The 13,243-nt window shown below is 42.9% G+C and overlaps 2 protein-coding genes across 2 annotated transcripts; one reads left to right on the forward strand and one right to left on the reverse strand.

The window, feature by feature from the left end:
- Window positions 1-2,126: 2,126 nt before the first annotated feature.
- On the reverse strand, window positions 2,127-9,956 carry nexmifa (neurite extension and migration factor a). Its single transcript, XM_056744966.1, is given in 5 exon segments — window positions 2,127-2,322; window positions 2,325-2,371; window positions 2,751-6,297; window positions 6,506-6,627; window positions 9,276-9,956. Coding segments are annotated over 4 exon segments (3,735 nt in total). The 5' UTR covers window positions 6,579-6,627; window positions 9,276-9,956; the 3' UTR covers window positions 2,127-2,254.
- Window positions 9,957-10,468: 512 nt separating this feature from the next.
- Window positions 10,469-13,219, forward strand: uprt (uracil phosphoribosyltransferase (FUR1) homolog (S. cerevisiae)). The gene is made up of 7 exons (XM_056744972.1): window positions 10,469-10,869; window positions 11,067-11,109; window positions 11,432-11,501; window positions 11,588-11,650; window positions 11,736-11,897; window positions 12,590-12,688; window positions 12,772-13,219. Exons 1-7 carry the CDS (start codon window positions 10,631-10,633, stop codon window positions 12,876-12,878), a joined length of 783 nt encoding a protein of 260 aa, XP_056600950.1. The 5' UTR covers window positions 10,469-10,630; the 3' UTR covers window positions 12,879-13,219.
- Window positions 13,220-13,243: the final 24 nt, after the last annotated feature.

Below are 13,243 nucleotides of genomic sequence, written 5' to 3' on the forward strand. Positions count from 1 at the left end.
TCACAAATTAGTGTCATTGTTCCACTGTCTGTTTTCATGTTTTTTATCTTTAAATTAATATATATTTTTACTAGAGCACAACACTCTTACAACAAGATTGGTCCAATTACAAAAAAAACTCAACAAAGAGTCACAGCTTGCTCTCCTTCTCTCTCCTTTACAATAGTTTTTCATATGTTTTTAATTTTTTTTAGAATTTTAAAAAAATTTGATTTAAAACAAACAAATCAAAAACAAATGAGAGAGAGAAAGACAAAGAAAGATCATGGCAAGTAGCAACCTTTTCACTTGCTGAAAAGGGAAAGAACAGAAGCCACAGTAAGAACGACCTCACATCACTTTCTAAGAAAAATATACACTTAGAAAATATGTTACAAATTGGCACAATGAAAAATATACAGGTCATAATTTTTTTCTTACATCAAGAGTCATTGAGAAGCCACCTGGTGAAGACTGACCAGGTAGTAGAAACAGTTTATTTTTTCCTTGATGAGAAAAAGGCAAAAGTAGTTACAAGTAATGTAGTCTCAAATAAACCATGAAAACTTGACAATATAATACATTCATAATTAGGGCACAAATAAGTTTTGATATGCCTGTTTTAATTTTACATGATGCACTTACAGGGGAATAACACTGTTCTAGAACCACCGACATATGTCAGTTAGCTCTGCTCTCAAAATGTGAAAAACAGCTCACTGTATGGACATCACAGATGTCCTTCAGGTTTCAATAGAAAGTCCTTCTTTTAGGTTTAGCAACAGCAGCGCCGTTTAAAAACAGTACAGCAGGGGGCAGCACTGAGAGCAGCTTGTATGGATAGATGGGCAGCTGTGGGAATGAGAGATGTGAATGCAGTTGGGTTCCCTGAGCCAACAGACCTGAACCAACTGTGTTACATCGCCATTCGCTCAGCACGGAGGAAAAAATGATTTCTACAGGCTAACATTTGCTGGATTCTTCTCGATGAAGCTTTTTTGGCATGGAAAACTCTAATTAGTTCCCCTTAAAATCAAGAGGTTTTTTTTAGAGGAGCTCACGTCTGAATCACACCACCATCTGTGGAGTGTCACCCATCATCTGCACCTGTTTTCCCCAACATTTTCATAGAAATGTTTTAAAGGTAGGAAAAGCCAAATGAGTGTAAGAGCATTTGCACAAAAACTGTGGAAGAGTTCTTAAACTTTAAAGTGTTAAAGAACTCCGCATGAGCAATGAAACCTTCCTGGCATATTCTCAAAAGAAAAGATCCTGAAGTAATGAAGTAAACAGAACATGGGGCTGGCATCGTTCCCTCTTTTTTTAAACACAACAAATAACATTCCAACAGCAATAGAAAAACAATGGTTTTGAAATCAGGAGAGAAAAACAGAGTAAGAGAAAGTAATAATTTGGGGATCAGCATTCACAGCACATATTCATATCATGTTTTAAATGCATGCACACCACTAGCAACAAATTACAAAAGAAATAAAAAAATAAGATTTGGTCCTGTTCGTAACTGGTTTTCATGGAGCAAACTTCAACAGAACAGAACAACATAGGAGAGCTAAACTAGAAGTTTTGAGATGTAAACAAGTTAGAATGCATTATATATTGTGTACGTAGGAAGGATCTCTTTGTTACACCTACAGCAATCTTTACCAACCAGAAACTTTTTTGAATGAAAGGCTACCAATGTTTCTGCTGCCATTATTTCAACCCCTCACCCTAATTCTTGTCATGCATCTCTTTCACATCATGCCTCTAATTTTAAACTAGTCAGGAGTGTAAAATACAGAAATTAAACAAACAACGTTTTTATTTTGACTACTGAGATGACTCCTCACCGCTGGCTGTTTATACAAATGTGATGCAACAGGAGTAAATCTCATAGTGACAACCACCCCCCCCCCCATATCCCAGGCACGCACAGTCCCCGTCACTGCCACATTATAAAACAGCAAATATTTATGTAGATAAAAATGTCTGTACATGTAATTGTTCATAGTTTGGCACATTAATTTAGACATGTCTGATATAATCTTGTTTTGTAAATAGTGCATATGTTAGTGTACAACAGCATTTTGATACTGGCAGGAGGAGATTCACTGGAGCACAGATGAATGGACCCCACCTTTCACAACTTATAAACAAACAATGATAATGAAGAAATCTCATTTGAGACCAATACGTTTCTGAACCTCCCTCTTTTAGTACGTCAAAGCCCAAAGTTCTGAGAGTTTGGCACAGTAAAAAGGGGAAATCATTCTTATCACAAAATACTACACAAGACTTTTGACCTCTGAACAGAAGGCAACCATTTTCTGAGAGAAAGAGCAGACGCTGGGCTTGGTGCTGTGACACTGATTTAACACATAGAGTGTTATAGCTGCAACGGAAAACAAAAAGACAAAAAAATGATATTTAGATAAACACCACACTTAAGAAGAATCCATAGACTCAAGGCATTTTGTCTTCTTGGAAAAACAAAATACAAACAAAAACTGAAAATTTGTCAGGTAAAAATGCATCAAAGCAGCAATGGTGAGTAGGGTGCAGCCATGACAGTGAGACTTCAGTCAGTCTAGTAGGTAGTTTAGCAGGGCTGACATGCAGGATGTGCCTGCCTTCCAGTGGGTCAGGCAAAGTATTGTGGGTAAAGTCTGTGCCATGCAGCTCTGAAATGTGGTAAAGATTTTAGGAGGAATTGGCAGGGAGCAAGGGAAGGGAAAGGAGAGAAGGGGCACAACGCAGAGAAAAAATATTACCTCCGTTTCTCTACCAAAGCGGTCAATGCTACTCCTTTTATGTCCCTTTTGCCTGCCAAGAGTTCCTCACGCGCAAACTTAGTGCTGCTTTTGTGGCGATACATTTTTTTGTGGGCTGGACGGTGTGGAAGTGGGAGGCAGTCCAATCCAAGGGGAGGAAAGAATCCTGGTGGCAGAAGTTTAGGCAGTGTTTTAGCACCACGACCACCCCCTTTCTTCCCTTTACCCCCGCCCGAGGCACCACCCCGCTTTTTAAGGTCAGCCGCACTACCGAGAATCTTCAGTGTCTGGCTCTGGAGGGCATGTTGACCTGGTGACAGGCAGGGCCCCCAAAGTGGTTCCACAGAGGCCCTCATGAAGCGCTGTACCTCAGCCATGCCAGACACTATATTGGACAGGATGTTTGATGGTTCCTGAAATTCTCGTTGGTCATCGTTTGACAGTCCCCCATTGTTAGGCCACTCCCCTTGAGCTCCAATTAATCCAAGTGATGGGGTGGGGGACGAGGCACCGCTCCCTGACCCTCCGCCATGTTTTGCTGCTTTTCCTTCCAGCAAGGCTTTTATCTTCCGCACAGACCGAGAGCCCTGGCGTGGGAGCTTTACTTTTTCTCCTTTGACTATTTTAGAAGTTTTGTTTTTTTTAGCGCCTTGTCCATTTTTCCCACCCTTCTTTGTCGAACCCTTCTGATCCCTAAGCCCGTCTTCTTCCTCCTCTGTGTTAAAAGAGTGTATCTGAAGGAGGTGCGTGTTTCCTCCTCCATCTTGATCAAGCTGCGGGACAACTCCACAACTCCACTGTACATTTGTTTCTCTCGACTCAGAGAACTCTCCAACTTTCCCACAATTCCCAAGAAGCTGTGGTGAAGAGTTGGGTGTGTCTGGTGGGGACATCTCAGATAGTGACGAATGACGGAATTTGTCAGGTGTAAAGTTGGAGATATCCAGGAGGTCAGTGGACTCTCGAAGTGGAGCAACCTCCTCAAGACTTTGCTGCAGGACAAGTCGGGGGCTGCAGTGTGGTAGAAAGCCATCGTTTATCTCACCAATCTCCTCCTCTCTTTCTCCTTCTCTCAGACTGAGTGAGCTATAATTGCTAGAGGTGGCTGAAAGTGACCCCAATGAGTTAAAGCTCACTAATCGTCCCACACCACTGTCAGTTCGAGACAGAGCAGGACTCATCCCATAATCAGCATCAGGTTGGGACTCCTCATATTGGGTCATTTGTCTGCACCCTGATAGAGACACTTGACCATACCCCGCCACAGGTGTGCCATCTTCTGCTAACACAGGTAGCAGTGTGGGAAAGCCTGATGGCATCACAGGAGACTGCGTTGGGATGTCAGGGGAGAAGGGTAGCTGTTCAGCAGATGGCTGGGATGGCCATGAAATGGGTTGGCTTGGTTCATTAAGGTTGGGCTCAGCATACTGAGTGTGGTGTGGCCCATGCACAGGTGGAGGAGAGTGCGGTCGCTCAGATTCAGAGGGGGGAGAGAGGACACAAGTCTGAATGGTCTGTACTGTGGCATTCTGCAGCCCTGAATGGAAATATGTAATGTTACCATTGTTGGATAACTCCGAAGTTTCCAGAAGTGTCTGTAGGTATCCTCCTGGGAGGAGGTCTGCATTTCCAGCAGTCCCTGGAGCAGTTGGGGTCAAAGTGCATTTTTCAGGATCACTACTGGAGATGTCATTTGAAACAACATTACCTTCCAAAGAGTCATTTAGGCTTTCTGGTAAACATGTGGTGCACTGCTCAATCTCTGAGGCTTCAGGGACTTCCTGTCTTTCAGCCTCTTTTTTCAACCTTGCTTCACTTTTGAATTTTTTTATCTTCCCTGTTTTACCTGCCTTCCTTCTTTCCTCCCTCTCCTGCGTTCTGCTTTTAGCCCTGGCAGTGTATTTAGTGGAGGTAATTTCCTCTTTTGGTTCCTCTGTGCTTTTCTGATTGTTGGTGGAGACGACTATAGTTTGGCATGGGTGGGAATTCTCTACTGCATGGATCTGCTGGATTCGAAGTCTGGCCATCCTGTGCTTTCGTTTGAGCATAGCGCTTGGTCTCTTACAGCCATTGAGACGTTTGTTTCTTTCTGTAGCTGTCAATCTATTCTGCTCCTCTTGTTCCTTCTCTCTTTTCTGCCAGTAGGCTTTTAATGGTGCAAGTCTCTCAAAGTGCAGAAGGGCATTTGGACTCAGACAGACCGCAGCAGGTGATGGGTCAACTCGTCCCAGCCTCACTCTCATGTGCCTCTGGCCTTTAAAACGGTTTATGATGATGTATTTTATAATGACAGGAGGCTCCCTCCGATTGGACCGTCGTTTCTTCTTTGGACACCAGTCATCATCACGCTCTTTCTTGAGGCCTGTAGGCTGTTTGTCACGTTTCTCTGCATTCCTCTCACTTTCTATGGAGTCTACGTCATACAGGTAATCTTCACGGTAGGCCACCTTCCTCTTAGCCCGGAGGCGGTAGCTTAGTTGGCTGGATGAGCTGGAGTTTTCTCTGGACAGGCGGCCATGGCGAAGTGAGAGTCCATGGTCGGGGGAGCCCGTGCAGGAGCTGTCATCACTAAATTCACCAGAATCATCTGGCGAGTTACTGAGATCAAAAAGAAAGTTATTGTCTGGGCTAATGTTGGGGGTCACATGATCGTCAGTTTTAATCTCAGTTGATTGGTCTAGTTTCTCTTTTGGCTCTTTTCTACTGCAAGGTAAGCTGGGAAAGAAGCCTAGCTGAGATTCATCCTGCAGGGCAGACTCGCTCCTCTCCTCCACTCCATCCTGATAGGACTCATAGCGTATCTTGAGTGAGCAGACATCAGCACTGAGTGCTGTCTCCTCCTCCTGAAACATGTAATTCTCCACATCTTCCTCACAGAACAGATTAACTGCAAGTTCGCTGCGGGAGCATAAGTCCAACAGCTCCATACGGCTCTCACTGATGAGAGTCTCTAAACAGCTCCAGTCCTGCGATTCCTCTCCAAGACCTTCATATATGCTCCTGGATGCAGGGTCCTCATCCGATTCGCTCTCCTGCGTCGACCTCCCCTCCTCAGCCCCATCACTGGTTCCACTTGGATGGGTGGGGCCACTGAGTAGCTGGTCAGAAAGAACCTGGTCACCATAGCGACCTGTGCTGGGGGTGGGGCCAAGGCATTGCAAGTTGATACTAGCAAAGTTGAGCACGGACTCACAGGATTCCGGTTCAGATGGGTTTTTTGGGATCAGACAGCTAAGGCAGTCCCCACCCCTGGAGTCCATGTTAGAGAGAGATGACCTTTCACAGGTCTGCGCAACAGACCAGGGTGTTACAGGTTTGGAACAGGGCACAGAAGATAGAGATGAGAGGGAGGATAGAGAGGAGAATGATGAGAGAGAGGACAAAGAGGTGGTGTTGGAGACAGACCCATCATGTAAGTCAGCTGGGCTAAGAGGCCCTTCAATTGTTTGACTCTGGGCGCAGAGGGAGGGAAGGGACAGCACAGCAGGCTCGATGTCATCACAGCGCCTCAGATCATGTGACACATCTGCCAACGGGTCATGTGGTTCTACAGGATAAAAAAGAAAGAATAAACATCTCAAAGGTTTAAAAGTTTTCTTTAACAAAAATTGGTAAAAATATGTACACTACCAGTCAAAAGAAATTCAGAAAATAATTTCACATAAACATAGAATAGCATTAAAACATGACCTGCATAAATCAAATCTGTAGTTAATGTTCACGTTATGACTATAATGTGCATAGGAACTCTTTACCATTTTCATTAGTATCTCCTGGGCAGGGGCTGTGATCTGCCCCTGAGAATCGTGACTCTGGTAGAACATCCATATATCTCAACTGAATCTCTCTCTCAATAACATAATTACCACTGACCAGCCTGTAGAAACACACATACACACACAGTAAGAGATTAGAGCCAAGTATGTTGTCCTTAAATTCAGCCAACAGTGAATTATAAAAACATTTAAAATAAAGAAAATATAGAATGTACTTGGAATCTGGATTTGACAGATGAACCGATAAACCATTGGTCTTTTTTAAAGTTTTAAATGCTTTTTTAAATGTCAGGAGCTGGCCCTAAAAGGCTTAAGAATGGATGATTGATGTTTTGGATAACTTTGCATGAAATATTCATTTTTTCCTTTGCAATCAAATCAATGCACTTTTTACAGATATTTTGTAACTGTAACTTCTTTCTTTCTTTCTTTCCCTTTGTGGGTCCCTCTTTCACTTTCTCTCTTCAATATTACAATGAGTTGTATTGTTTTACATCATTCTGTCCTCTGATCGCCCTTCACTGAAGTGCAACTCTTGAGAATGTGAAAGAAATAAAAGAGCTCTATAACGGCAGAGAATGAGAAAAGAACGAGTGCACCCTCTCTCTTGGCCCCCAGGCACTGTGTGTGTCAGACTGGTCTGCCACATAAGTAAACGTAAAAATACATGCAGCCTTTTACTAAAATAAATAAATAAATATGATGCCATTACAAATGCTACTGGGGGAATCTCTAGCACACAGTTTGAGATGTTCCCACTGGGCACATTTACATAGGAATGCAGAACTGACCTAATGAAGATCTATGAATTACAGAGGAGCAATGAAAATGTTGAGTATGCACTCTGCTCAATGCCGAGGGCCCGGTTTTACAAACATAACTAACTCATAATAGGAACACAATTTTCATAGCAAAACTACATTGCTGAACATGCATTTCTGCCCCCAAAAATAATGATTTTTGCTGCAATTGACTAGACTAAACCTGTTAATCAGTTTTTGGCATACTTATTTCCATAAGCCGTTTCTATTTTAATATTTTATATAAATGGGGATTATGACAGTTCAAGAAAATATTGCTTGCAAAAATATAACAGAATAAGAAAAGGATTTCCATAATTTCATATTACAATATTGACACAAATGTACACCTCCCTATATAATCACAACTTTCCTCAGCATTTACTGTTGCCCTTCTCATAAATAGATTTTTTTCTAAATTGAGTTCTTATTCTGCCACAATTTATTTATATTATATGACGTTTTTTTCTTTACATTGCATACATTTAGGGACTTTTAGAAATCAAAAAGGTTTCATCTACAAAGTGAACTGGAGTGCAAGAAATGAAGATTGCAGACAGAACTATACAATTTTTAAAGGCAATGAACGATCAAGAACTTGTTCGTTTCTGGTATTCAAAACACCACACGATAAACTCCATGGCAGATCCAGGAACAGCCTGGATGAGCTCATTCTGAACGTTAAGGCCGTTTTCAGACAGGGAGATTGAGAGCAGGGCAGTGGCACTGTCTGCAAACTGCTTTTATTAAAAACTAAATTAATATTTATTCAGCTTCAACATCCACCCAGGAGACAGACAATGGAATTACAAGAGAGCGAGACTTTGTGTGAGAGATAGAAAGAGAGACTGAATCCATGTTGGTGTGTTTGTTTGATCTTTTCCGAGATCAATAAATCTGGTGCAATCTGTCCCCCGTCAATCAGTCAAACAAGCAACCAAAAAACCATTCCCACATCTATGGTCATGCATTTACTCATTTTAAGAAAGACTGCCGTGCATGCCTACTGACTATGCAACTCACAGTTAAATATTTTAAGATACTCTTTGCATCTCTTCTGTGAGAAAAAAAAACAAACAGATGTAAGCTGACTGGTTTATTATTTTATCGATTGGTTGTGTTATTGATTTTGGTGACTGGATACATTCATGAGGGAACTTTAGCTCTGTTATCTCCTATACTGAATGATAGAGCCCTACGTGTCCTATGTAGCTTGACAGCATCAAGGCAGCTTCCATACCAGCATCCCAGGACAGGTGTCCGGTGACTGAAACATCTTCATACTCTAAACATCATGATATCAAACCGTATCTCTGAACTGGACCGTCCCAGTCAGCGCCTGAAATACAACCACGCTTTCAACATTTCGGATGACAAGAGAGAATTTACATTATTCAGAGACGTAACAGGTTTGAGTCCACCCTTAATTATTAAAGGCCTGGTGCGCTATAATATGCTCCTTTCTGTTCTACATCTCCCATCGCCAAATGCCGCATCGGTCGCAGGCGCCGAGTCGTGCGCATCGACCAAAAGCGACGAGCAGCGAAAATGTTCTTGCGTAAAACGGTACCTAAAGAATTTTCCAACATGAGAGTTTGTGTTATTTCATGTGAGAATGAGTGCGTATGTATTCACGGCCTTGGCTTGGGGGATGGTCTGTGCGAGAGAGAAAGAGAGTGTTTGTCAGTGTGGTGTGCCTCGCGTATTCGTCATGAGAACCAATGCTTTCTGTCCCCTCAAACGATGTTCCGCTACTCATAGCTTTCCCAGGACACCAAGCCTTTCCTCCATTACTGTCCATTCTACCTCACTCACACCTGTGCAATATGGATGCATCATGACAGCTGACACTTGCTCCTCCATGTCTCCCCCATTGCAGCGTTTGACGCGCGTCACACTGGCCCACTCACCGCATCACGCACACAAACACGCACAGCCCACATACTCACCTCCTGTTACGCCAGGGCCGCTCGTCCCGCCCGCTCCTTAGACTCCGTTTGACCGTCAAGCGTGTGGAATGTTGTCATATGTTTTTGGCTCCCTTCAATGAAGCGGTCTCACCATGTTTCCGCTCTCTCGCGAGCCCGGACTGCCTCCCCTGTAGCAGCAGGTGGACGCGCCTCAGAGCTCCTACCACTCCATTTTATTCCCTCGCGCTCCAGGGTTTCCAGGAAACAAACAAAGGTCTGCTGCAGCCCCTGCTCCACGCCGCATGCTTATGTCCTCCCGCTATTCAGCATTAGTACGGTCTCGCCTCCGTTAACGTCGCTTTTCTTTTTGCCCTACGTGCGTGTGTGAGAGAGACGGGGGTGTGCGTGCGTGTGTATGTGTTTTTCCCTGCTGTACCCCGGCCCTGACAACGACGGCGCGCTCGTGCGCTGCTGCTCCCCCTCTTTCGAGACCTGCCATAAAGAGCGCGCCCCCATATTTCGCACGGCGGCGCGCTGAGTAGTCGGGAGCGCGCGTCACTGCTGAACAGGTGCATAGGCACACGCATGCGCACTGCGATTTTAAGGGGTTTAAGCGTTGATTGCAGATTATTTCTCATAGATAAACAGCTGTAACAAAAGCAGGTGTCTCAAGTGAATAAATAATAACTAGTAAGTATAACTGATGGCAAAGCTGAAATAAATAATTGATGTAAATTGGATTGAACTGATGGAAAAAAAGAGAAGTTGTAGAAAGCCTACTTGCTGTTTAATTCTCCATACAGCGATTAAAGTCTCCTTTGCCCTCTGCTTTAAAATGTTCCTTTTCACAATTCCGTGTTATATTTCTACCTCCCTTACGAGGGCTGTATGAAGACATATCAACAACTTGATACAATGTTCTTTATTGGTTAAAATACGATTTAAATGGTAAGTTACTTAATTCACATACTTATATATTTTAGTTTATACAGCATTACAATATTCCGTTAAACACACACACACACACACAAAAATAACTCGTATTTACATGAATTGTATAACAAATCATTTTGAGTTTTGTTGATGCATTCAGAAACATATTTGACGTTGTAACCATTGCTAAATAAAAACATTCGTAGCGCCCCTGGCTGTCACTTGAATCAGGCCCGCAGTGTCCCCGCCCCTTTAGGGCAGTGACATTTTGATTGACATCCTTTCTACGCAACCACGAAATCAGGGGATGTGACGCAAGTTTGTTGTCTCCAGAGTGTGCGTGCGTGGACGCCTAGTTCAGACATGGCGAGGTAGTCACACTGGGAAATTGCTTGTGGAACAGCTATCAGTGGACCAGTTGGTGTCGTGTACCGATTTCTTTGTTTTGTGGTGTTATTCATATGGAAACATTTCTTATCGAGAAGATGCCTTGCCATAACCAGCAGCTAGAGAGCCCCGAGCACGCCGCGAAGCACGTCCGCTTTGCCCGTAGCAGTAGCGCAGCCGATTCCAGTCAGGATGACATAGAGCCGTGTCAAAACCAAACCCTGAGCGACATCCACCGACAGATAGGACCTCAGTTGAAACTCTTGCCATTAAATGACCAAATACGAGAGCTTCAGACTATCATTAGGGACAAGTGAGTGTCCATTCAGCGTTTAAACCCGACATCAATTGTCTCTGTACAGGCCACATGTGACACATCATGTACTGTACAGACATTACACTGCGCGTGTACGGAGTCAACAATGTAGATCTCTATGATCAGTGTCATGCCAGATTGTTATGTAAATCGGATCAATTCTGACTTTAATCTGTCTCTTTTGTTTCTCCCAGAACTACCAGTAGAGGTGATTTTGTGTTTTGTGCTGATAGATTGGTAAGAATAAGCGCAAATAGTGCCGGCATGACTGCCGTCTTTGTGTATAAAAGTGTGTTTAAAAGTGTTAGACATACAGAGAGTCACAGTAAAATCGCTTGCTCGAGGTACCTTACAAAGCACGTCATGTGTGTACGTCATATTGCAATAAACACAGTGTGAATTTATTGTTACATTGTGGCGGGATCAATTTGGTTAATTGGCTATGATGTTTGACTTTGACGTGTTATTGAATAATAAACTATGAATTCTGGGTAGCTAAAAGTAGAGCTGTCATGTCTGGTTTGCTATGAGTTGCTGAATATGTTTGTTTTACTCTCAGATAAGGTTGGTGGTAGAGGAAGGTCTAAATCAACTTCCATACAGTGAATGCACCGTAACCACACCAACAGGTGATCATGTTACTATAGTGATATATATATACAGTGTCATACCAGATGAGCAATGTTTTGTATAATTTTTTAACACATTTATGCAGGACACAAATATGACGGTGTGAAGTTCGAAAAGGGAAACTGTGGGGTTAGCATCATGAGGAGCGGTGGGTCATTCTGTCACACAGGCATGCCCCATTTAATGTGTGTGCGCCATGCACATCATGTTGTAAACGTGTATTGTGTGTGCAGGCGAGGCCATGGAGCAGGGCCTGAGGGACTGCTGCAGATCCATCCGTATTGGGAAGATTCTGATCCAGAGCGATGAGGAGACACAAAAGGCCAAAGTTTACTATGCAAAATTTCCTCCCGACATCAGCCGAAGGAAAGTGCTGCTTATGTACCCCATCCTCAGTGAGTAGAACTCTATACCCAGGCGAAATTCCATGCGTGGTGTCATAAGATGAAAAAAAATACTATGTGTGTGTCTCGTTTCGTAAGGCTGCGTCCTTGTGTTCAAGAGGTATCATCCTCTAAAGGATGCGGTAAATGGAGGATTTTCAACTTAGAATATGTCATTCGTAGGACATACTGGCAGAAAAGGAAACAGGAAGTACCACGTTGCACTCGCACACCTGTCAAATTAATTAAAATGATCCTAATGATTTCTACATGATCCTAAACAATCCCAAGAGTTAAAAAAATAAAAAAAAATGCCTTACTGTTATAAAACGTTAAACACTAAAATCACTAAACACTTGTAAACCTATTTACCACATATGCCTGCAAAGATTACACAAATGTGACACAAACTGTAAACTGTTAACATTCAATCACCACATATTTGATTGAATGTGCAGCTGCTGCCGTTTTTTCAAATAACAGACGTTGGCCAATGCAAAGAATTGTAGGTTATCTCTAGCAACGAAGGATAAACCTCACGTGACCTCCGAATTCTCGTGAAAGTAGGTCGCATTAGTGCATATGGAGTTGTCCTACCTGCTTTAATGAAACGAGACATTCTCAATGAGGTAGCAGGCTTCAAATGAGACCTCCGGAGGACGTAGCCTTCCGAAACGAGACACAGCTGTTGTCTGTGTGTTCAGGTACAGGAAACACTGTCATAGAAGCCATACGAGTACTGAATGAACATGGCCTGCAAGCCAAACACATCATACTACTAAGTCTCTTCTCCACTCCACATGGTAAGACACAGCTATTCCCCTTTTGAATACGTCTTGAATCTTCTTTGGTCAAGTTGCCGTCCTGATGTCTTGTTTGTGTGCAGGTGCCCAGTCCATTATTCAGGAATTTCCTGACATCACTATACTGACAACTGAGGTTCATGCCGTTGCGCCGACGCACTTCGGCCAGAGGTATTTTGGCACAGACTGAATTAACCGGTTACATTTTTTTTGACTTCAGCTGACACCTTTATTCAGCTGACATCTTTACCCTGCTGATACCTTTACTTGACATCAGCTGAAGTCGCTTGTGTGTGTGTATTATTATTCTGTAAAATCTGACCAGCCCATGGAGTGTGTTTGTGCGTGTGATTGGTTCATCTGGGCGGGTCTCTCTATTCAATATGTTCTATTGTGTATCCTTGTAAAATGTCAAATCATTAGTTCACCTGCTTACCCAAGACCCTACCAGGAAAAACAAACTTTGTTCTAGACTGTTCCTGAACATTCTACAATGATGCAAACAAGAAAATAAAAATATTTTGTATTAAACGACGTCTGTTTATTTTCTAGTAC

This window comes from Triplophysa dalaica, chromosome 4 (assembly GCF_015846415.1).
Source record: "Triplophysa dalaica isolate WHDGS20190420 chromosome 4, ASM1584641v1, whole genome shotgun sequence".
Lineage (NCBI taxonomy): Eukaryota > Metazoa > Chordata > Actinopteri > Cypriniformes > Nemacheilidae > Triplophysa > Triplophysa dalaica.